At 32.3% G+C, this 26262-nt stretch overlaps 1 protein-coding gene and 1 long non-coding RNA gene across 3 annotated transcripts in view; one reads left to right on the top strand and one right to left on the bottom strand.

Annotated features, from left to right (window-relative positions):
- LOC132723751 (guanine nucleotide exchange factor subunit RIC1-like) overlaps positions 1-26262 on the bottom strand; it is a 69452-nt gene that overhangs the window by 23257 nt on the left and 19933 nt on the right. The window contains exons 4-18 of one of the 2 annotated variants that reach the window (XM_060708527.1): positions 25985-26095; positions 18106-18248; positions 13680-13813; positions 12410-12501; positions 11642-11730; positions 10175-10319; positions 8723-8758; positions 5821-5869; positions 5247-5393; positions 4365-4541; positions 3833-3943; positions 3271-3360; positions 2402-2567; positions 719-826; positions 180-331 (exon numbers count right to left, since the gene is read on the bottom strand). In XM_060708527.1, coding sequence (XP_060564510.1) covers positions 180-331; positions 719-826; positions 2402-2567; positions 3271-3360; positions 3833-3943; positions 4365-4541; positions 5247-5393; positions 5821-5869; positions 8723-8758; positions 10175-10319; positions 11642-11730; positions 12410-12501; positions 13680-13813; positions 18106-18248; positions 25985-26095 — 1750 coding nt within the window. The remainder of the gene's footprint in view (positions 1-179; positions 332-718; positions 827-2401; positions 2568-3270; positions 3361-3832; positions 3944-4364; positions 4542-5246; positions 5394-5820; positions 5870-8722; positions 8759-10174; positions 10320-11641; positions 11731-12409; positions 12502-13679; positions 13814-18105; positions 18249-25984; positions 26096-26262) is intronic. The other variant, XM_060708528.1, reaches the window with a different exon arrangement.
- LOC132723753 (uncharacterized) lies at positions 22060-25799 on the top strand. The gene is made up of 3 exons (XR_009624785.1): positions 22060-23587; positions 23859-24032; positions 24958-25799. It is a non-coding gene; the product is annotated as an uncharacterized LOC132723753 (long non-coding RNA).

Below are 26262 nucleotides of genomic sequence, written 5' to 3'. Positions count from 1 at the left end.
TTAAATATCAATTTACTAAATAAGTTATAAACTATTTCAATCAAGAAGACAACAACAACACAGAGTCAGACTTCCGGGAGCTTGGGGAAACAGATTCACCAAGCTTTGCAAACTTTGCAAGCAAAATGTTAATACCAATAAGATTTAAATTACACTCTGTTGCCATAGAAACCACTTACAGGTTTAGCTTTTTGTGGTGATTTTTCTTTCTGTTTGATCTGAGGCCCTGTTCTATCTCGTTGAAAGACAAGAAGTTTTCCGGCCACATTCAATAATAAACTTTCAGAATCTTTGGCTGATTGTACTGGTCGCTGACTAGCTACTAGAGGTGCTGAAATGAAATATAAGTTCATAAACAAAACAAGCAAAAAAAATATTTGTCCGAAATTGCCAATTGTTAAAGTTTGTAAAATTTGAGACACTATAACATTATTGATATATATTGAACATTACTCAACCTATTAAATTCATTTTACAATACAGCCTTCTTAACGTTTATAAATACATTGTAATCAAATAGGCCTAAAAATTAAATAAAACCAAATCTGATACATGGATATATGTAATGAAAAAAACATTTTAATCACATTGTTTAGTTCTATAAAAGAAAACCTTTAAATCATGAATTGTTGATTCATTAGTAAGCTTATACTGAAAACGTTATGAGTATGTTTTAGGAAAGAAATAATACAGAAATTTGAAATGTACATATTCTTACCAATATCTATTTTTAGAGATGTAAAAACAATGCCTGTTACACAGACTGGGTGGGGTATATAATTACTGAGGCCAACTTCTTGAATTTTTGATATTTCTACTGAAGGAGCTGAAATAAATGCAACATTTCATTTGTTATTTTCTAAGAGAAGAACATGATTCATTTCATGAACAATCTAAGTAAGCATGTTGTGCAGCTTAGAGCTCTGTTCAAGTCTCAACCATGTATCCGCAATATAACACTTGTGCAAGAAGCAAACTAGATATTTTTCAATATACATGTAACTTGCAATAAGTAGAAGTAACAAGAGCTGTCAGAAGGACAGCGCGCTCGACTTTTTTAGTGCTTGCCTATAAAACAAAACTTTGACAGTTAAGGGCACACAAGACTTTAACTAGGAATTTCTAAGTACAAATCAAGAAACATTTTCACAGAGTTATCTTCTCTTGCTTACAGATAGGTCTCATGATGGCACATAAGAACTCCAACTTCCAAAGTAATATCTCAAATGGTTAAGTCAACAAGTGGACAAGAATGAAAATCTTAACTGAGTTTCTAAGTCAAAAAGGGCCATAATTCAAATAAAATCCTTAACAGAATTACCTTCTCCTGCCCATGTTTTGGGACCATGATGGTAAACAAGTATTCCAACTTTTCAAATTAATATCTCAAACAGTTCAGTCAAAAAGTGGACTGGTACTAAAAACTTAACCAAGATTCTAAGTCGATAAAAGGCCTTAATTTTTAAAACAAATCCTTGACAGAGTTACCTTCTCTTGCGTACAGATGGGGGTAATTGATGTGAAATAGCATTAAAAGTTTCAAAGCAATATCTCAAAGGGTTAAGGCAATAAGTGGATTTTACCCATATTCAATGTATTTTCTAAGTCAAAAAGGGGCATAATTCTGTCAAAAACCTTGACAGAGTTATGTCCTCTTGTCTGTTGATGAAGGTCGTGATTGGTAAACAAGTATGGTCAGTTTCAAAGCAATACCTCCAATGGTTTTGAAATAAAGTGAGGTGGTACAAAAAACTTAACCAAGCTCAATACACTTTCTAAGTCAAAAAAAGGGCCATAATTCTGTCAAAAACCTTGACAGAGTTTATGTACTCTTGTCTGTAGATGGAGGTTATGATGGTGAACAAGTTGGTAAGTTTCAAAGCCATACTTGTAATACTTCTGAAATAAAGTGGGGTGGTACGAAAAACTTAACCAAGGTGTGACGCCAACGCCGACGCCGACGCCGACGCCGGGGCGAGTAGGATAGCTCCCCTTTTCATAGAAAAGTCGAGCTAAAAATGTATGTTTATTCTATAAATAAATTGGTCATTTGACCAAACCAGTTTTAAAGGTCTGTGACCAAATTGCACATATTTTACATGTTTTTATACAATTTGATACATAGATTACAAAAATCATGTTGTAAAAGTGCTTAAAATGTCTTTTTGTAAGAAAAATGTGATTAAGACAGTCTTTTGTTTTCATAACGGTATCAGTAATTTCTGCAGCCATTTTCGGTGATGACGTAGGAATATCAAAACCTATTCACTTTAAGGTTTAATTTCTAAAAAGATATCATATCTATTCAAATAATAAATATTGACCCAGTTGTTACAAACTTTTTTAAACTTAAGCGACGAATTAATCCAACTGTCGTTAAATTTTAACATTGTCTACTTACTTGATTGAGTATTGGTCCTCTCCAGATTGAATATCATAACATGAGAGTCTACACAAAACACTAACAATGTGTCCTTGAATATATTTATCAACAAAACTTGAGAGGGAACTTTCTGTATATTAGCAAATGTATTATCTAATTTACTTTCCCTTGGGTAACACCGAATCTGGAAAAAAATCAGTTGACAGATTATTAACATTTTACATTTGAAATTGAAAATATAGCATCGGATAAATACTTAAACACACCTTTATATCATATGATTATAAGGTATCTTTTATTATTCCAAATTCTTTATTATCTAAAATTCTCAAACATTTTTTCTATTTGATGTGTTGTTCTCCCCTCCCAATCCTTTAATTAATTTTTTTGTATTGATAGATCCCTAATTTTACCTTTTATTTGAATAACAATAGATTATACCACAAACATGAACATGTGCTCTTTTATTAACAAATATGTTGTGGTGAAATTCTTATTGTATCCACTAATCTGATACTTAGTATTAGACAGGTTAAGGATCTTTGCATTAGTATTAAAAACTGCTGTTAGCAATATATAATTAGTATTGCTGTTGTTTGTATTTCTAAACATTAACATGAAAACATTTACAGATTATATGAGCCGTGTCATGACAAAACCAACATAATGGGATTGCGACCAGCATGGATCCAGACCAGCCTGGGCATCCGCGCAGTCTGATCAGGATCCATGCTGTTTGCTATCAGTTTCTCTACTTGTTATAGAGTATGTAAGCGAACAGCATGGATCCTGATCAGACTGCACGGATGTGCAGGCTGGTCTGGATCCATGCTGGTCGCAAACCCATTATGTTGGTTTTGTCATGACACGGCTCATATGTATTTTACCTCATCTCTATGACCTATAATATTATAACAGGCCACACAAATAAAATCCTTCCACCATGTCACCCCTCCTGATACAACCATATCTCTTTCCTTAACAAACAAAAATTCAAGAAATCTTAGGTGTACAAAATCAAACATCACCAGTATATGTTAGTAAATAAATATAAATAATAACTGAAATGAAATGAAAGCAAATAAACAATAACACATTTGCAACAAACTGTAAAAAATGAAGAAGTCTTCTACTAGTATCAAAAATAATATTTTAGAACAATATTCGAGTATTTACATTCTATCTTAAGGTAACATTGACCAGAATCGCAGGCATCTGTCATTAGTATAGAGCCATGTAATGATACTTATTAATACTGGAAAACAACACTTAACACTTGTGGATTGCTAAATTTGTATTCTTTTTTCTTAAGAGACCACCACTCTTATCAATCCAAATTTTATACACAGCAAAATGACAGGATATATGGTTAAAATGAAATCAGTGGTGTTATGAGTTTACATATTATAAGTTCAAATTCTTAGAAAGAATTGAATAAAAAAAGTTTACCTGAGTTTCATTCCCAAAAAGTTTCCATTTCCTGTTAAATAGTGCATAATGAGCTAACCCTGTTTTACCGGCCACTGCAACACACTGACCTGCCTTGTCTACACATGCATACTGTAACATGATAAAATTAATATGGTCAACAAAGAACAGTTGGTACTTATAATTCTGTATAGCATACTGGGTAAAACTGTCCACTTACAGAGTATATCAAATTGTTGTTAATTAAGCTGTTATCATAATTAATATAAAGTAAATATATCTGTAATAAAATCTAAACATACCCCATATTCCAAATCTTTTACAAAATTCTGATGCCGAGTAAAACATATGCCTAAGCCGGCAAGATTATGTCTGTTTATTTTCTTGTTTGCATCATTGTTTCAGCCCTTGATAATTTCAGTATTTTAAACATATACCAACATGTATTAATAGACTAGTGGAGTAGCATTCACAGGCTAATGGACAGGCATTTATGTGTACAGTTATTCTGAATGGCTGATTTCTTCTCTGTACAAATGAAAATAATACCTACCCTGATAGGCCAATTACTGGCCAGGTAACTATGTGAGATAGGTATAATTTGCCATTGTTTGCTGCCCACTAGAATATGTGATTCACATCCACCATACTGACTAGATTTTGATGTGATATCACCAGTGTTTAAATACAACTTGTCCTCTCCTTGTAGAAACACATGTTCATGATTTGCCTACAAATAAAATGCATGTAATAAAACAATACGCATCTTCAGAGTAGCAGCTAGTCTCTGTTCCCTAAAGTATGCTTCAAGAAGATGTTAACTGAATAGAACATACATAACATTTCAACTTTCTTTTGGAAGAAGCTTGTCTATATATTTTGTTTAATAATTTTCGTATTCACCTTTTATTAAATACTGCATACCAAATTAACAAAAGAGAAAAGAGCAAAAGGTATCAAAAAGTATTTATATCAAAGAAAGTAATAAAATATGACATCTATGTTACCATTGAGGTAATAATTTCTTTATGGTGTCATTTGGTATAGAAAATAGAAAGAGTAGTATCATTTAAATTTTATACAGAAAATTGTATACATCAAAATCACCCTTTTTCCTGAAAAATCATAGACCTCACACTGGTCTTGTGATATCTATAACTAAAAATCTTTATTGATTCTAGTCAATGCCTTTAATGTAAGCACTGACCAATTGGTCAATGTATTTGCCTTCCTGCTCATGGATTGTGGGACTGTGGGTTTGAGCTCTACTGGAGTCACACCTATCTTATCTCATATTACATATTATTATAAACTAGTGTTTATTACAATAATGCAGACTTTTAGAGACGATTAAATAAGCTTCTAGCTTTCACCAAATTATGTTAAAAATAAATAAGCTTTAACAGACTTAAAACCATTGAACAACTACACTTACCATGCAAGGATTTACAGTGAGAGAACTTTTGGCAAATTGTAGCTGTATTATGTCTGTGTGATCTACTGTAGCATACTGGCCATTCTCATCTCCTTCATTACACTGGGAACCAATCATCCATAACTGGTACCCTTCTAACCCCCATTCCTGCAATACAATATCAACATCTTGAAAATAATAACTGAGCCGCGTCACAACAAAACCAACATAATAGGTTTGCGACTAGCATGGATCCAGACCAGCCAGCTCATCCGCGGCAGTCTGATCAGGATCCATGCTGTTCGCTTACCAACTCTATTACAAATAGAGAAACTGATAGCGAACAGCATGGATCCTGATCAGACTGCGCTGATGCGCAGGCTGGTCTGGATCCATGCTGGTCGCAAACGCACTATGTTGGTTTTGCCGTGACGCGGCTCAACTAATGATCTAAAACTAGTGCTCTCCTGAGGCTCTATTTTCCACTCATACAATGTATTATGATAATTTACTTAGAAATCTTAATATTTATAATATAATAATACTTTTCTATTAAAGCATAATAAGCTTAGCCAGTAAAAAGATAAATGCTTACCATTGATTTCACAGATGGTGGAAATAATCGAAGGTAATCTTTGGTAAAACTGCAACAAATAAGAAAATTGTTTATATAACAGTTGCAAACATAATTCACTAAAGCTTATTAACATTTTTACCTCAGAGTTTATCTTATACAGACGTTGAGGACAAAAAAGCAACTTAAAGCCACGTACAGAAAAAACATCAACTTAATATAGATAGATATAAAACTACAAAACTATGTTCTCCATTGTGATAACTAATATCAACAACATTTAAATATGTACAATAATAGTGGTAAAACAAATGCTGTAAAAATTAGCAAATTAGAATAAGATATCAGCTAGCTCAGCCTTATTTTATTGATTTTGGTCATAATGAATAAAAGAAAGTGTGCACCATTGCATGCATTAAAAGAATCCCTGTCGTCAACATGATGAAATTTTGCAGAATTTTAAATGGATTGTGTAATTTGCTATGTAATTATGCTGATACAATAAAAGTAAACTATTTAAAGTTACATTTAATAAATTTCATAAAAAACTAAATAGTGACATTTCATTAATAAATTGGGTTTTATATCGACTCCAGGTCTTATTTTGGTGTCCAAACAACCAAAATGAGTTTTATTAGCATAAAAATAGGTAACCTCATTGTGGCGAAATGGGGAGTACAATTTCTGTTTGCATGAGAAACTCCGCCTTCGGATCATCCGTACATCAATATTAAATCAACAAACATGACTATAAGTGGCAGTCCTAATTTAAAGGTATATTTCCGCATAGTAACGGATGTTTTCATACAAATTTAATCTTTTTACGAGATGATTACTTTTACTGAACCCCAGGTTTAGTGCACCGTGAAGCTTTAACGGTTAAAGTTTGATTGCACAAGAAAATATCACATTTGCTGTGTTCCGGATAGCAACTATAAACTGTGACGTAGCGCATACACGAACTCATTATAGTCTTCATTTGCATGTTAAAATTCGTATACGAACTTTAGTGTTACCATGGGGTTTCCCGTTTAAAATCCTAATTTATGAACAGTATTTGATGAGATTTACAACAAAACTTTTAAACAGGTTAATGAAACTGTAGAATGTTTGATTTTTAGGCCGACGGAAAAATATTTTTACATATTTATTTAATGTAACTTTAAACAGCTCTCAAGCAGCGACATAAGAACAATTGTAACAGTTAATGTTTGAGACGTTTCACTTTTTCTTATAAGTGTCTAACTAACTAGGTTGTTGATCTACTTTTTATAGGCACACTTTTTGTTTTCACAGACAGACCGACTTTTAGATGAACAATAAAATAAACCATATTGAAAACAGTTTATGCAAATAGGCAGTCAGAAATTTTCAAATTTGGGTCATCTCATTGGTCATAGCCTAAAGAGTGATACTGTGTCATTTTTTTTCATTATAAATTAAGTGTCTGTATGAAATAACAAGCATGCAGTATTTACTTGTCCATCAACAAAATAAACATACAACACAATGCTGTGAAGCTAAACAACTACACCAACAAAATAACATAACAACTGTTGTTTACAAACAAATAGGAATATAATAATGCATGAAAGCATTCTTTCTTACAAAAGCAAAGGCTTAAATTAGTAAGATACTTTGCTAAGTTTATAGCTCTAAAATATCATTATATTAATGCACATTAAGCGAGTGTTTATCTTTCATATTGTTTGTCTTAAGCTAAATGTTAGACTTCAAAATATCTATTCCAGTATAGAAAAACATATAATGCTCATATTTCAATATCACTAATTTAGGCCTCTAAAATGAATTTAATGTCATTCAATCTGTATCATTGTAAAATATTTATTAAACCAGAAATTGAAGCATTAAACCATACAAATTTGTTTGAGATGAAAAAGACGATCTCTTGATTTATACACTAGAAATTTATATCCTAGAAGAATCTAGCAAGTGATAGTAATAAGAGACCTCCACTTGCCGAATATCTGACTTGTCAAGCTTTCTATTTTAGAACTGTTAATTATCAATTTCTGGAGAAGATATCACAATAAAATAAATTGAATTTCTTTTTTTCAAAAAATTGGTCAGCCAATAGTAGCAAATAATATATAATAGCAAACACATCTCACATTCCTACACATAAGTGAAGTCTTACACAATCCTATACTGTTTTTTTATCATATCTCAGTACATATATATTTTGATCATGAAAATCTTTCAAACTTAGTAATGCTAATTTATCTCCAAATTTACTGTTGGATACTCCTTTGTTTCGCCATTTTAAATAAGGAAATGCATTTATTTTTTTATTATTTTTAATAATAGTACAAGCAAAACTGCATGCCTAAATTCACATAATACAAAACAACGAAACAAAATCAAATTCATAATACCATCAAGCATTGTTCTAATTAGTCATTATATAATTGATAAACAATGCATCACTAATTCATAGCACATACAATGTAATATGCTGCCAATCTCATCCATTATCCAGCCTCATTCTATTATGATAGCTATGTATTTTCATCCAAATGTTACAGGAGTTTTCATCTTAGTTCAAGTGTTTTCCATCATGAAAGATAACTCAGTACTGCAATATCATGACTTCCCTTATTTTGAGGGTAACTAATTACTGAGACAATTTTGTTCTCTTATGTCAAATGATACAGACAGATTATTATGGGATTACATTGGTTGATAAGCAAATTTAAAAAGAAAGTGCATGTATGTACCATAAGCTTTTATCTTTTCAAGTAAATAAAATTGTGTGTATAACATAAACATGTTGAAGTTATCTTTCAATTAAGAAAACACCAGAGTTATTAACAACTGACATACATTACAGGACATGACTGGTCACATGACCTTGGACATGACCTTTGGGGAAAGTTACATCATGCCCTACACCATATCTTACCTACAGTCATTACATTCGGATATCTGTTTATCAAATCTGTAACACATAGCTTCGTATATTTTCCTTGTACTAATACCATTATATATCCTACATGAGCAGTCTAATAGCAAAAAGTTAAATACAACATGCACTGAATAGATTGTTTGTATACAACTTTGTTACAATTGTATAGATTTATAATCTTGTGTTTTATAAATATACATAAGGAAAAAAAATATAGCAACACCTGATACTTCTGTAGTGGTAATATTGTATGTTGTTACTACATGAAAAATGCACAGCATGGTAGGATGATTTTCATGTGTTATTTGTACATACTATGGCTAAACATATTCAGAAAACCAGATCTCTTACATTTTGTTTAACACCTTATATAGGCAAAGTACTTATTTAAGACAAAAAGACCTAAAATTAAGTGCTGATAACTTTTGCCTTGTGATGACAAGATTCTAGGTCAGTCACATTTTACTACATATGTATATTATCATTATTAAATGTTACTATTATTGGTAGCATAGTCAAATGCTGTTTATCCTTTGCAGGCCAGAATAAAATCATCCAAGCATATAATTTTCATTGATGTATAATCTGATGTTAAAACAATACATTTGCAGGACCCTGATCTCATGCTTAGTATATTACTAGTTGCAAGTTATATCAGAGTACTCACATGGTATATTTCCATATTAGAAACATACATCCCAACAGATATAGAACATATTGTTGATTATCAAAATGTTAATCATTTGTACAGATTATTACAAGAGGTGTTATTAGGATATTAATAATATGATATTAGTGTAGGGACTTTGTTGATAATCACAATATTATATATCACATAGATTATTCAAGTATAATAAATACAATTTATCAATTAACTCTAGTCTTGTTGGCACACAGCAAAAGTTAACCACACAATTTAAGTCTGTAATGCTTATGATATCTCAAAATAAAAAAATTGAATTTATATGTTACACTTTCCCATGTTATTATGTGTTTATCTTAGTTAACTTCAATTTTTATTCAAATAAAACTTCTAATATTAGTACCAGAGTTTCAAATAGTCATCACTAAAATACATACAAATACCTTCATAGAAATATGAGGTGTTGCAATACTATTTTCCATCTGCATATTAAATTTTATTACATAAATTTACTTAACATCTAAAACTCTGAAAGCTCTGATTCTTCAATTATAGATAAAATGTTGAAATATGTAGCAATCTTTTACTTCCCATATACTTAAATAAATGAACTCTTTACTTTTATTGATCTCTATTCTTTACCTTATCCTATAATAATGACAATAAAATCATTAATTGAGCATAAATTCTAGCTGAAAAATCAAGCTGATAATAAATTACTAAACTATCAAACAATACACAGCATTAAACGGAAAGCATATATTTCACAAACAGAACACATCATAAATACAAGATGTGATATATACCTATAATCTCCCCCTACAGTACATGCAAGTAGAGATCCAAATACACTCCACAGGGCAAAACCTCCCTTCTTCCATGCCATAGCTAATGCTGTACCATCTGGTGTCCATCTCATACATGTAACTGCCCCAACTGTCTTACTTAATACTGAAAATAATGTTTTCTGTACCATATAAACAATTTCTATTGCATATATCTAATGAAACTCTCAATGAAACAATGATCATTAAGATAATATATGACAAACTCAAACAACTATGCTTTGTAAGCCTTATTTTCCTTGGCAATTGCTATTATTTAAACAGGGAGAATATCTTCCGAATTTTATTTACTCTGATTCACAAAGCAAGTTAATTTGATATTACTTATATTAAAAGAACATTTATTTTATTACAGCAATACATGATTTTAGTAGCATTTTTCTCAATGTATGTTGGATAATTGTATCTTATGTACAATTATACATATCTTATGGACAACTGTATCAATGAATGAATTACAGTCGACTCCACTTATAACGAACTCGCTTATAACGAATTATCGTTAATAGCGAACTAAATCTGACATCCCCGGCCGATTTCTTCTTTATTTTATATTAAATCACATCGCTTAATACGTACTCGCTTATAACGAATTTTCGGCTATAACGAACCATTTTTCAAGCCCCAAATGACAGAAAACATGAAAATTTCCTCGGTTATAACAAACTGTTATAATTGAAATATCGGGATGCGCTCGATTAGGATCAGTACATGAATAACGCTATCCGATAATTATACAATCGAATAATTGCACAGGTTAGTTATGGCTTCAGGGATAAAATGTTTTCACAAGATAATTTCAAACTTGTTACGGAAAATTTGTATTTCGCACCCTCAGTTGATTGCTGAAAATACCCGGTAATTACCAAATAATCGTTTGTTTTTTGGTGTTTTTTTTCTGTGTGTGCAATATAAACCAAACGATAATAAACAAATAGCAAATGAATACAAATGGTAAGCACACCGGAGGGGCACCTGGGGTCTTCCTCCACCAATAAAAGCTGGAAAAAAATCGACGAAAAAATCTCGGCGGGACGCTCTAGGATGGCCCGACTTGAGTGTACGGTCGCCCATATGGGCTTTCCGGCGGCGACCTTAAATAAACGCATTAAACAAAAAAAAAATAAATAAAATAAATGGTAAGCACTTTATATACAAGTACTACATGAGTAAACATAATATTTGTTCAATACAATGACAAGCATTAAATCATCGCTGCAGTAAAATACCGGTTACATCGGTAACCAGTGAAAAGTTGGCTTTTTCACGACATATTTCCCCATCCAAACAAGTCAGCAAGTTGTTGCTACTTCGCTTTTAGCGAACTTCGGATATAACGAACGATATTTTAATGTCCCATCGAGTTCGTTATAACCGGAGGCGACTGTATGTAAAAGACAAATCTAATTTAGATTTTCTATGACTTACTAGGAAAGTTTTTGCAGGACACCTGTAGTTTATGTGTGGACTCCAGCAACCCTTCTACTTCATTGATAGAATATATCACACCATGTGAACTGAAAAAGTCCCAATACTATACAATATATAACTTGTAAAGTACATACGTCAAAACAAGCAAATTATTAATCAAGTATTTGTCAGAAAGTAAAACAGAAGGAGCAAAGTATACATGCTGGACCTCAGTTTGTACACTGATTTATTCAAAGACTTATTTATTCAAGAACTTCATGTGACTTACTGTGGCAGTATAAAATTGACTGGATTCGATCTACTATGACTTCTTCAGTATCAATTATTTCTAATTTCCTTTCAAAAACCATTTGATAAAACATTCATTTGATTTGGCAAAAATTTATAATACTTTAAGTCTATAATACATAAGGTCTGAGATGGAATTATTTTTTCCATGTTTAATGTCTTAAAGTATCTCACTGACAATAATTATTCATCACAGGTATAAAGATTATATTTTGATATTTGTCATTTTAATATATCAAAATAAACCCTTTGGTAGACTATTATCACAAAACATTTATGAATACTGATTCAAATGGTCACATTTTTGCCTTTTGCTTCCAATTTGACCTAATTCTTAAAATTCATTAAAGCAAACATCTAAGCAAAATCATCTGAAAATGTCCACTGGAATGACAAAAGTGGGACATAACTATAACTTCAACATTTGAGATATATAATTCAATTACAAACTAATTAAGAACAGATTGGTACACTTACTCTGCACAGCCATATGCTATCAACCTGTATCTATGATTCACAGTCTGACATACAGCATCTGTCATGTTTGTTGCCCATACACCTGATGAATTCTGAAAATATGTTCAACAAGGAACTGTCATTCATTCATGAAACGTTTTTTCAATAATATATGAATTTACATTGTGTGTGCACTAAAGAACTTCATAAATATATGAACATAATGAAATATTTTCCTGCATGCCTATTTCTATAGAGAACACTGTTAAAGTCATACAAAAATGTTGAACCAGACAAATTATACATGGCAATTCGTCAACACATAATTTCAATGTACTGTTATGTTAGATCCTTATTTTACTAGTGAATTATTTATTTATAATACAGGTAAATGAGCATATGATTTAACATTTACAATACAATTTGATACATAAATCGCTTGGAAAGTACAAAATTTCACCATTTATGAAAAAGGGTAAACATAATGTACATTGTATAACCATTTATTTCTATAATCAATTCTCTTATTTTGTAAAAATGGTGCACTCTCTTATCAAGTATCATGACTGCCAGCTTAGGTCTGTTTCAAAATGCATGTAACATTGTTTAGTGTCTGAATTATTTATTCAAAAATCAGAATTCAATGTTTTCTAACAATAAAGTAGTGTCTAGACTCTTGATTTATACAGACATATCTCTTCATGTTAAACTCAAATATAACTTTATCAGTTGATGCGACAAGCAGAATTTAATGTGAGTATGTATCAGATCTCTTAGTTTTCAAAACATTTCCACTAAATAAATAAGTTTGAACTAAATCCATGATGCACTATACCAAATAATTTATTCTGCTACTGTCATTATCATCAGCTGGATAAAGCCTTGCCAGATAAACTTATCTATCTCCAGTCATTACGTCATATTCATGATGACGTCACATGTTTAGCAGCAAAACAAAACTACATATACTAGTAGATGCTATTTTATCGGGGAAAATGAGGAATGAAACCATTTAATTATTCTAAAAACATTATTAAAAGCAGGATAAATCAAATACATGGTTGATGTCGGGATGGAGAAGGTTTATCCAGTTCGCTGCGAAAGTGAATCTTGCCAAGATACACTTTCTCGCTCACTGGATAAACCTTCTCCATCCCGACATCAACCATGTATTTCCTATTTACCATGCAATGACTTTGTTATAACTCATAAAGAGTTAAATTTGAAGGAACTCTTTTTTTACAATTTGACAAAATGAAATGGAAGGAATGTAAGATAAAGTTATACATACACTATCATTGCCTCTTGCTGACAGTGACATCATCAACATGGCCTTTCCTGAGGACAACACGAGACAATATCCTCCAATAATAGGACTGTATTCCATCTGTACAACATGACCATCTTCTAATGTTAACTTGTTTCCTAATAATACAAATAATTATTATGTTATCTTCTAGTAAATATAAATACAATCAAGTTGTGTATAAAAACACCCATCTTTATCATTGAATTTATTTGAATCCTCAAGCTAAATCAAAATTTTATTCATCGGCTGATATAAAGTGCTATCGAAGTTTGTTTATCTGATATCATATTGTATTAGGATATAGAATATCCACATGTTGTATTGCATTGGGAGGAAACAAAGAGATCTGTTCTGTAAAGAGATCAGTTCTTGTTATAGTTCTTTCTGTCAGTTTAACAGAAACCATTATAACTGGTCATTGTTTAATCCCTAAATTAGAATCAAAAAGAATTATAGACTCAAACTTGATTTAATTGATTACAAGAATTTGTAACAGAGTTACCAACGTCCCCCCGCCTTAAGGAAGTATTATATGAAGCATAAAACTGTGCTATTTCAAAAGATTGAGGTATGGATCAGGACTTTTAGTCTAAAATTTTGACTAGGATATCTTTTGATTGTAAGTGAGACTTTGTAAGACCGAACTCGTAATGTATCCTATAACAGACTATATTCATCTTTGCCTTGACCTTATGTGTAGGTGACTGATTATTGCACATGGCACAACTTCTCATTATTGTGAAAATTGGTCAAAAAATTATGGACCGCACACAAAATATACCCTATAACAGACTATGTTAATCTTTGACTTCCAAGAGTGACCTTGACCTTAGAGGTAGGTGACCGGTTGTTGCGCATGACACATCGTCTCATTATTGTGAATAATTGTGGCAAGTATTTACAAAATCCCTTCAAAGATAAGAAAGTTCTGGACCGGACATGACATATACCCTCAAATAGACAATGTTGACCTTGAATGAGCAAGTGCTAGCTAGACCCTGGAGGTAGGGGTCTTGTTTTTCGCAAGACACACTGTCTTATTATAACAAACATTTGTGCCTAGTTATTTTAAATTCCTTTGATAAATGACAAAGTTATGGACTGGACAGGAAAGTGTGACGGAGGGACGTACTTACGAAATGTTACTTATGTGACTTTTCCTTTGATCTTTTTAGCCATTTTTAGTCAATCAAGGCTTAAAAACAGACACACAAGTAAAAACGGAATGAATAGGATCAAAGAGAATTTACTGATACCTATTGTTCTCCAAGTCACACAAATACCTCCGGGTTTGTATGTCCAACCGACCAAATAGGGATAAAGGGCCATTTCTATTGTTATTTTCTTTTGTTTAATAGAGGGCGATGGCCCCTTATTCTATTGTTACAGAATGAATTCTATTGTTCTCTTTTGTTCTGTTTACAGTTAGATGGCTCCCTATCCCTAATTGGTAGTGCGAACAGACGGACGGTCCCTATTCCTTTATCACCCTTTTTTCTTCGAAGAGGCGGGGGACAATAAACAATCACATGCTTGGTATTTTCAGTACAAAGGTACATTCACAACATCTTTTTCACCGTCTAAAACTTTCTTAATACAAATTGATAAACATGAATGAATAATCACATCTGTGAAGATTTAAAACTTAAGATATCATAAAAGATAACGGTAAATAAAACATAGAAATATTAAGCTTTTTATCTATTTATTTCTTCTTTGTTGACAAAGGTATCTACCCCTGTTGAACAGCTTGTCTCCAAATAAAGAAAATTGTCAATGATTTATTTCCAGTTATTCAAAGAGTTTATATCGGAGTCTTTGCTGAATCGGCACAATGAGTGTAACAGCTGCCTTACTGTTATATAACAGGAAAATAATATCCTGTATCAATATACATATAGGGTTTTCATCATGACCCCTTCTCAGGTAAAATCACTAGCTAACAACATGTTTTGTGCAACCAATTTACTTTTAGTTATTTCTTATATAAAAATAAACAAGTTGTGGATTTGGTGTGAAATAGCTGTAACTCATATTGCATAATGAAGGAGTTACGTCTGTTTCACACTGATCCATCAAAATTGTCTTGTCTTGTCTATTTCTTTCTGGAGGGAACTCAATTATTCTCTCATACTTTAAGAAATCACAAAGCTTCTTTCAAATAACATAATTATACACAAAGTATCTTTATAGATTGTTCTGAAATATTTTTTATTCAGTTAAATGTGCAAACTAAATCACCTCGTACGCAATCTACAGTTTGTCTCAAGAATTTTTTTTTGAAAATATCAAAAAGATGTATTTCTAATGTTTTTATCAATATTAAAAAAAAAGCTTATGGAAAATGTGCCAAATGTAGACCAATCCACTATAATGAAACCCTGTACACATAATACTAAATAGAGAATTATTCTAGAAGAATTACTATCCTTTATTGTTTTTAAAGAATTCAGCTATACATGCATATTATGCTTCTAAGCTTTACTTAGCATATCTTATGTTGTAAATGGATTAAAAATATGCAAAACCTATATTTTTTCCCATGAAAATTTTATTGCTGTATTGTTTTCTTTTTCTTCGATTGTGTGTTATTATTTCTATACCTAGTCTTATCCAAAAGTACTTCTTGATGTCATAATACCTTTCTGGGAAATTAAAGATAATTCTCGTAACATAGAAGTAAATTGAAATCTTAGAATAGTTCTATATATGAGCCGCGCCATGACAAAACCAACATAATGGGTTTGTAACCAGCATGGATCCAGACCAGCCTGCACATCCCCGCAGTCTGATCAGGATCCATGCTGTTCACTATCAGTTTCTCTACTTGTTATAGGGTTTGTAAGCGAACAGCATGGATTCCTTCTCACTTCCCCCCGGAGCGTGCACGTCGCTGAGAAGGCACAGGGCATCGGCATAAGATTAACAGCTTGGCTGGTAGCAAACAACTCAACTAAATAGAAGCCCCCCATAGGCTGTAACAACGGGATTGTTACTTTGTCATCAACTGCAGACCAGCTGCCGGTGTCCTGACTAATGCCGAGGGGAGTGGCCCTACGATGTAGGCTGAGAGACGAGGATGGTGTTTTAGGGTGCGTGAGCCCCTAGTACAGATAGACGGCTTATAAGGCAGGCCTTTTGCTGGCACTAACAGCCCTTTACAGGGTTACCCATTCATATTGTCACAGGTTACTGTACATTTAGGTTCTCATTGACCGCCGTACAGTCACTTACTTTTGGCTCAAAATTCATATCTTTGGCTAATACTCCGTGGAAATTGCATGGAGGTAAATTATCACCACTTTGTGCTTCAAAATTAACTCTTTAAGGGCATGACTGGTGACATGTCGGGGTCCATACTGGACAGCAAAAGCTGCATTTTGTGCCCGAAAGAGCGGATGGACCCTCATTAAGCATTAACTACATACATACATACAGCATGGATCCTGATCAGACTGTGCGGATGCCCAGGCTGGTCTGGATCCATGCTGGTCGCAAACCCATTATGTTGGTTTTGTCATGGCGCAGCTCATATATATTCAGCAAATAATATTATGTCATGTGACCTCTGTGACCTCACACTTTTAAAGTGCCTTATCAATGCTCAAAAATTCTTATATAACATTTAATAATCATTGTGTCTGTACTAAACTCTTTGCCAAATATTATGGCCATTTAACTCCTTCCTTAAAGGCCCATTATGCCTCAAAATGCTATCATACTTTATTTCACAAAAACTTAAGATTTTTTTGGTATTGTGTTACAGTTTCTAAAAATACTCATTTGCCGTACACATGAACTAGTTTTTGCTTAGTTTGCTTTGATGGCAACTGGTAATAATTATAGTGAAATAGCATTTTGTACATTTTGCTACCTTTATGACACATTACTGTACATGTACATTCAGCACTATTTTTTCATTTTTCAACTATAAAACATTCTATCATGCTCTAAATCCATTAGTTTAACATTATTAAACACATGTTTGGTATTTTTTTTTTAATTAACAAACATGAATTTCTGAGGCATAATGTGCCTTTAATTTCCTGCTTAATTTCTAAAATTGGTAGATTTCAAATTTTAGGGATCAATTTCAAATTATAAAATGAAATATAAACATTTTTTTATATATATAATGAGCTATAAAATATATACTAACACACCTTTTATTGAGATTTTGAAAGTGATAAAGTAACACTTTATTTGTGAACTTGCTACAATTGAGTGCACACCTAGCTTCATAAAATATAAGTACGTTACCGCTGACAACTGCATCACAGAATGGATTATTTGGCACAGTGGTGACATTTTTGCTTGTAAGCGAGAGGTCATGAGTTTGAATTCAAGTCACGGCATGATCTTTTATGTTACAAACAAAATTTGTTGATTAGAATCCTAATAGACATACCTCTTGACTGAAGCATATCTGCTGCTACAGATAAGTCTTTTAGACATACTGATGCTTTGGTATTTTCTGTTCCGCTCCAGTGAATACGAGTGAGAAAACCGTCCTCTGTAGCTACAGCCAATTCCTCTCGTATACTCAGACAACTGATAATAAAATTACACTTTTACAACAATATAATTGAGCCGCGCCATGACAAAACCAACATAATGGGTTTGCCACTAGCATGGATCCAGACCAGCCTGCGCATCCGCGCAGTCTAATCAGGATCTATGCTGTTTGCTTTCAGTTTTTCTACTTATTATATGGTTTGTAAACGAACAGCATGGATCCTGATGCGCAGGCTCAGGTCTGAAACCATGCTGGTCGCAAATGCACTTTGTTGGTTTTGTCATGACGCGGCTCATATTCTTTTTCTAAAAACAAAATCATCACAATGATTAAGATGAAAAACAACAGTGACAAAGATGAATGCTCACTGGGGCTGCTTTGATGCAGTGGGATAAAGATATAGAATTGTGAGGGAAAATATATATTTTTAACCTTAAAAGTAACCGTGACCTTCAATCAAACAGACACAATAATCCAAAGAACATGTACCAGAAAGGGACACAATAGCCACATATCAAAATGTTGGTCAATAAATAAAAGGCTCTTTAAAGAAAAGTAGAAAACTTTAATGTTAACTTCAGTGGTCAACCAACAAAAGATTTGGGGATTCATGAAAGACAACTATTAATTAGATGAAGTACTCTGCCTGAAATGAGGAAAAGTAGGTAACTCAAATTACAGCAATAATTATCTTAACCTTAAAACCATTGATCTTTAATCTCATCCTAAGACAGAGTTCCATGCAAACTGCTTGCTTAATTAATATATAAGATGTTGATAAATAGAAAACATATAGAAAAGTATAAAACTCTATGCACATCAACACATAGTGCAAGTTACCTTAATAAATTTCAAAATGACTTTACATCATTTGAATCACTTTATTGCATTATAACAAACTTGAACAAGGCATATTGAAAACATATTTTCCCACAAAATAAACCAGACATTAACTTTACGATTGCCCAAAAAAAAGCATTCTACAATTTCCATGTCATTAATTTAAAGCATTGTTGGTAAACATAATTTTAACAAGAACATCAGTTTCATTCATATTTTATTAACTAGAAAATATTTTCTATATCTCAAAGTAGTAAAGACATAATTATGTATTTCAATATAGATCTATGATTGATAAAACACCTTCACATAAAACCTAATAACCATGCCTTAAAAAAAAAAGAGGGCAACACCCATATAAACATTCAATTTACAAACTTGCCTACATTAGTTCAATTAAAATGATATTCACACGCTGGTGAATGGTGAAACATGTTGCATCTCTGCACGGACTTTATACTATTATAAAGACCCCTGTGATGTACTTTTATAAAATTAACATATTTTTTCATAAAATAACCCAGTTAAACTAACCTATATTTTGCTTTAACTTTCAATAGCTATAGATTTAGGAATTTGAAGACAGCTCTGATCTACTTGATATTGCAAGTGATATCACACATATTAGATAAGCTAAACAATATTTCAACTAGAAATGTGTCCATAGGGGCACGGGTGCCCCCACCGTGCCACTGTTCTGTCAATCTTATGACTCTAGGTCAAATATTTTTTAAAAACTAAAAATCTTTTACTAAGTAAAGGGCAAGAACTTTACAAATATTGAATAAATCCACAAGCAAACCCCAAGGTGCATAAGTACACATGCTGACCAACATTCTTGTAAACTTTCAGGCCTACAAGTGAAATACTTTTTGAGCTATGCATGAACAAGTTGAAAATTGCAAATTTATACTACTGTAAGTCAAGGGCAATAACTCTAACAAAACTGAAAAAAATCCACATGCAAAGTCCAAGGTGCATAGCTTCACAGTGATGTGAATCATTATTCCTGTAATTTAGTGATGTTGATCATTATTCCTGTAAAGTTCGTTGATTCTTACTCAAGTCGAGGAACAAATAACAACATAATGAAACGGTTTTTACTAAGTCAAGGGAAATAACTCTACAAATACTGGATAAATCCACAAGCAAAACCCCAGGTGCAAAACTAAATATGCTGAGCAACCTTCCCGTAAGGTTTAATGACTCTAGGTCAAATCCTTTTTGAATTACATGCGACACAAGTTGAAAATTGCAAAAAATTTATAAGTCAAGGGCAATAACTCTAAAAATACTAAATAAATCCAGACGAAAATACCCGGTGCACAACTACACATGCTGATCAATATTCCTGTAAAGTTTCATGACTCTATGTCAAATACTTTTTGAGTTACATGCGACACAAGTTGAAAATTGCAAAATTTTACTAAGTCAAGGGCAATAACTCTAAAAATACTAAATAAATCCAGACGAAAATACCCAGGTGCACAATTACACATGCTGATCAACATTCCTGTAAAGTTTCATGACTCTAGGTCAAATACTTTTTGAGTTATGTGCGACACAAAAGAGAACGGACGGAAGGACGAACGGACGGAAGGATGGACAGACAAGGGTAAATCTAAAATGTCCGCCACTAAAGTGGGGGCACAAAATATTATTTACACATTGATTTCATTTATTTTCTATTTTTTCATGTTTTCCCTACCATCCACACTTGTCCAAATCAAGATCAGCCGGCACATCCATGCCATCTGATGATCTGAACTGTTCGATAATCAATTTGTACATTTATTTAACAGTTTTGGCAAGATTGAAGGATGGAAAAGTTCATTTATGGTTTTAGCATGTTGACATGTCCATTTAAGGTTTTTAACATGTGTACACTTCCATTTAAAGTTTTTAGCATGTGTACACTTCCATTTTAGGTTTTAGCACGTGTACACTTCCATTTAAGGTTTATAGCATGTGGACAAGTCCATTTCAAGTTTTTAGTATGTGGAAAAATCCATTTAAGGATATAGTATGGTAAAGGGTAATGTTAAACATTATACCATTTCTATCTTAACTGATTGACTAACATTGCATTATTTCTGACAGAAACATGAATAGCGACTGATGTGATTACAAACTAGAAATATAACTAATAATTGAGCTGCGCCACGACAAAACCTACATAATGGGTTTGCGACCAGCATGGATCCAGACCAGCCTGCGCATCCGCGCAGTCTGATCAGGATCCATGCTGCTCGCTATCAGTTTCTCTACTTGTAATAGGGTTGGTAAGCGAACAGCATGGATCCTGATCAGACTGCGCTGATGCGCAGGCTGGTCTGGATCAGACTGCGCTGATGCGCAGGCTGGTCTGAATCCATGCTGGTCGCAAACGCACTATGTTGGTTTTGTCGTGACGCGGCTCATATAATGTCTCATTTATCTCTCCATTTTTTATGAATTAAAGAGATATATAGTGCCTAAAATTTATATCTATAATGTAAAATTTAAAAAGTGAATTTTCTTTTGACTCAGGGCATTCAATGTTTGTTTTTATGTTTTTATGTTTGATTGGGTTTTACGTCACACCCGCACAGTATAGGTCATATGGCTATGCTAGCATTCCGTGCATCATTTCAGGCACGAACGAGCACCTGAGTAGAACCACCGACGTTCCGTAAGCTAGCTGGATAGCTTCTTCACATGGAAGAATCCAAAGGCCTTGTCGGGATTCGAACGCACAGCTGTGAAGGGCTAGTGGTTTGAAGTCAACGACCTTAACCACTCAGCCACAGACACACCTTCGTTTTATGTTGTCTTGTTTCAGGCAAAAATAAATATTGATTACATAAATCAATCAATTCTATAACATTCAAAAGTTGGAACATGTTTCTAATTAACTTTACCAAAACTGTCTTTTAAAAGCTCGGAAAAGAACTTAGAAAATTTACGTAAAATTTGTTGGAAACACTTTGCCAATATTTAGCTTGGAAATGACCTCAGATAATTGAACTTAACTAAATTTCATTTCGGAAAATATTAAGACATAATCATGATTTAACTTATAATGGGCATCAAAAGCAATAATCAACAGTTAAAGCAAACTAAGATAACAACCTGACTGTAGATTGCCAATGGATATTTTTTAATCCATGGTCAGAGAAAACAATTGTCCAACAGCATGGAAAGGAGAGATTTGGTCCAGGGAATCAATTTTTAGTATGGACATTGTCAATGGCCAACTTCCTTTTCAATAAATTTGTACTTTAATCTTCTGAAGCCATTTTTTGGGGAGGAATCAATTAAAAAAATTTAAGTGTGAAAACATGGAAAAGTTAAATACAATGTAAATTCCTTGTTGCCATAAAATACCTTTTATTAATGGCTATAAAGGTATTGTAACTAATCATAATAAGATAAAGATTATTCAAATAACTGATGATCAGAAAGACTTGAAAATTTTATTTTTTTTATTTTCATATTTTTTTTTATTATTTATAATTATTGTTACTAGATATCTTCTCCATTTTTAAGAATAGATAAAAGAGCAAAACTTATAATTATAGAAAAAGAATCAATCAGTGTTTATGTCTATTAGTTTCCAAATGCATCAGTATTTTTCCTGCAGTTTCTTTCTATATATAGACTTAACTTAGGGTTTCTTGACAGCCTGTACGTAAGCAACACTGAAATAAGAATGCTATTAATCTTTAATATATGTTTTATGCCATATCAAATAGTATATTCTACTAAGCAAGTCTGTGACATACATTCAGATTACAATTTACTCTGCCATTAATTATGTGTACAATAAACATAAATAGTTATTAATTGTCCTTTAAATATAATTATGTACAATTGAATGTATGAAATATAATAACCAGTATGCTTGTTAATTTCTTATAATTAGGATAAATAAATACTGCATCCACTAAGATTTCACACACAGAATATAACACACTGATCAGATAAAACTAATGGCACCCCAGGTGGTTCCCTTTATCTATGCATGATCAATCTTCTCATTGAGCATTCTGGGATAGACCAGATTGTTCCATGTGATTATTCAGGGGGAATCTGGGTTTTTATACAATCCAAAACAGTCTAAAATGACACTGCAACTGTGATTCTCTTTCAAGAACTTATTATAATTTTCAAGTTTTACTTTTATTTATCATTTGATATATTTGTACCTTCAATAAATGTCAAAAAAAAATGATGATGGCTTTGATATTTTGGGATCACCCCTGTTTCACATTATGATTGCCCCTTCAGTTATACTTTTGAAAAATTTGAATCTCAGACATTAATGGGTCAAGTGGTTATAGTTGGAAATAGTGCAAACCTGGATTTATTTTAAGCAATTTTGGAGATATCTTGTTTTATTAATGTAAGGGAGCATATTTTGGAATTTTCAAAGAAAACATTTATCTAAGTGTGACAAGATTCAGGAAATGTTTGGTTGTTGTAATTGAACCTAAAGATCAATGACCTGGGACAGGAAGATAAACAAAAGAAACAAGATAGTTAAAATGTTCAGGTAAATAATTTTAGATACATTAATGCATAAAATCTGTTGTTGTTTTTTTTTTTCAAATAAGTATTAAATACAAACTATTTTAGATCTATATTTTTAACCTAAATGTAAGCTAGTTTAAATACAATTGTTTAGAGGATATTTTATGAGTATAAATGCTATGTTTGTCTATGATTGTATTGAACAAGATGAGTGCATTAAACTATGATGACATTAATTATTTATAAACTTTCATCTTTCATCTATTATTTGAATCTACAAATTTTAATTACAGAGTCAGCTTGTAAGCAAGTTTGCAGGACTGTTCCAAACTATCAAGCTTTGCTGTGTTTTATCATAGTATAAAGCAGTGGAATATACTGGAATGTCATTGGCATTGGCACCTTCAAAGTCAAGTGATTAAGGAAGCCAACTGTAGACCAGGAAAGGCTTCAAGGAATATACTACAGTATGTTTTTGTTTTAAAACTAGGTTTTGAAAGTTTCAGTTTGAAATTTGAATGAATGAAGGTTTCTAGAACTGATTTAATATTGATACTTTGTTGGAAATGCTGTTAAGGTAACATGATGACTCTCCAGCTTTATTGATGCAGATGTCACTTTGAGCAGACAGATACAATCAGTGTAGGCAATCGGAATCACCTTATGCATTATTTTTTGCAATATTTTTGGAGTGCTTTAGGTTGTAACATCCAGTATGACATAATCTAAAATAATAGTAACAGACATCGTTTCTTTTCTTAACATCTCAGAATTGTCACACTGCTTACCAAAGTTTTCTTGAAATCCTAACACTTAAAGTACTGATGAAGAAAAAATAGAAATCAACATGAAAAAAATTAAATTCACTATTTCAAAACAGTAGACAAACATTTAAAAGTAACTACAGAAAAGGCCATTTGAAAATATTAAAGCCTTCATTTTAAGCAAAGGTCTTAAACAACTTGTCATTCAAGTAGTTTTGGATCACTCAAAAGATGTATTTCTTTTCACAAAAGTGCTGATTTTTTAAAACAATATATATCAACAGTGAACTGATATTTTTGTCTATGGAAACGTTTAAGGAACGTATCATTTTTTTTATTGATTAATAAAAAAGAAATTAAATGATGTAATTCTGATTGCCTACACATACTGAACTGTCCTGAGTATAACCACAGGTGTTCCTTAATCCTGGGCTGGATAGCTCCCTCAGAGGGAAGAAGCCCATCCTGGCTTTAGGAGTCAAAAATACAATGTTGTAAGGCAAGTAGTTTGAAGTCTTTGATCCTGACCACATGGAGAGGGAAGCGCCCAGTGGTGATTTTATATAATTGTTTTTCTAACTTCTTTCAATGGCTGTACTTTATTAAATATATACTTTATTTATTTCAGGAATTGTATCCTGGAGCATTTTCCACATGTGACCCCTGTGATGGTGAGGGAAAAACTAAGGGACACTTTAAAATCATGAAGAGTGAACAGGAATTCAAAAGATAGATATTTGAATACATTAAAATATAGCCGGATACCAAAAAATTATAACTGAACATTGATTGTAATATTTACCATTAAAGACTACAACTAACTTAACTTTTCATTTGTAGTGCATTACTATTTACTTCACACTGACATTAAATGTTTCAGTGAGTCATGTGATCATTTTTTGCTCTGTATTATTATAAAGAAGTTTCTTAATTCCTTAAAAGGACAATATAATTGCTCTTTTCAGAATATTTCATTGGATGTTATATTTTCTGATTTTCCATGGATATTCTAGAAATTTCCAAGGTTTTTGCTCAAATAAACCTTGGAAAATTCTCTGATGCCCTTAAGTAAGAATCCTCGAAAATATAACAGTATTCCCAGTTGTGAGAAACTTTCCGAGGTTTTCATTTAAAAACCTTGGAAAACAAACCACGGAAACACTTTAAAAATCCTTGGAAATCGTTCCAATACTCCGAGGTCACTCATTTTCCAAGGTTTTCTAAAAAAAATCCTCGGAAATTATTTTACGAGGTTTTTATTCTGAAATCCTTGGAAATTGTTCCAATACTCCGAGGTCATACTTTTTACGAGGTTTTTTTTTAATAAAAACTCGGAAATTTTTTACAAGGTTTTTCACCCTCTCCCTATTTTTCCAAGGTTTTTTTAATAGCAAAGTTTTGCATTTTCTTGTTCCAATACTCCGAGGTTTTTTCCAAGGATTTTGAGCCAAAAACCTTGGAAAATCTACACCCGGGTAGGGACTAAAATTAAATTAGGGTAAAAATGCATTCTTTTACCTACATGTTTCACAAAACTGACACTTCTCCTTCAAACTGTTGCACAACTTAAAGTAGGTTGGAAACAATTTTTTTTTGTCTTAAAACTAACAATCTTTAATGATGGCTTTTGGGAAATAAATAGTAATAAATGTTACCATGTTATGCTAGCTGAAAGTTTCACATGTTTCTGCAGTGTTAGTTTTATTGCTGGTACACTGTTACAATCCACTAATCCATTCCCTTCCAGGTAATTATGAGCCCTACTGCTGAAAAAAATAAATCATGTGTATCTTAGTAATGGCATTCGGGATATTTTGTCATACAGAATAGAACAGAATATCTTCTACATACATGTAGTATATAACACATGGTACTTAATCATACAAAATGATACAAAATATAAATCAATACAATATATATTAACAGTACTAAA

The sequence above is a fragment of the Ruditapes philippinarum genome, unplaced genomic scaffold, assembly GCF_026571515.1.
Source record: "Ruditapes philippinarum isolate M1 unplaced genomic scaffold, ASM2657151v2 ctg1121_1_1_1_1, whole genome shotgun sequence".
NCBI lineage: Eukaryota > Metazoa > Mollusca > Bivalvia > Venerida > Veneridae > Ruditapes > Ruditapes philippinarum.
The sequence above is the reverse complement of the archived record's forward strand: the minus strand, read 5'-3'. Positions and strand labels throughout refer to the sequence as shown.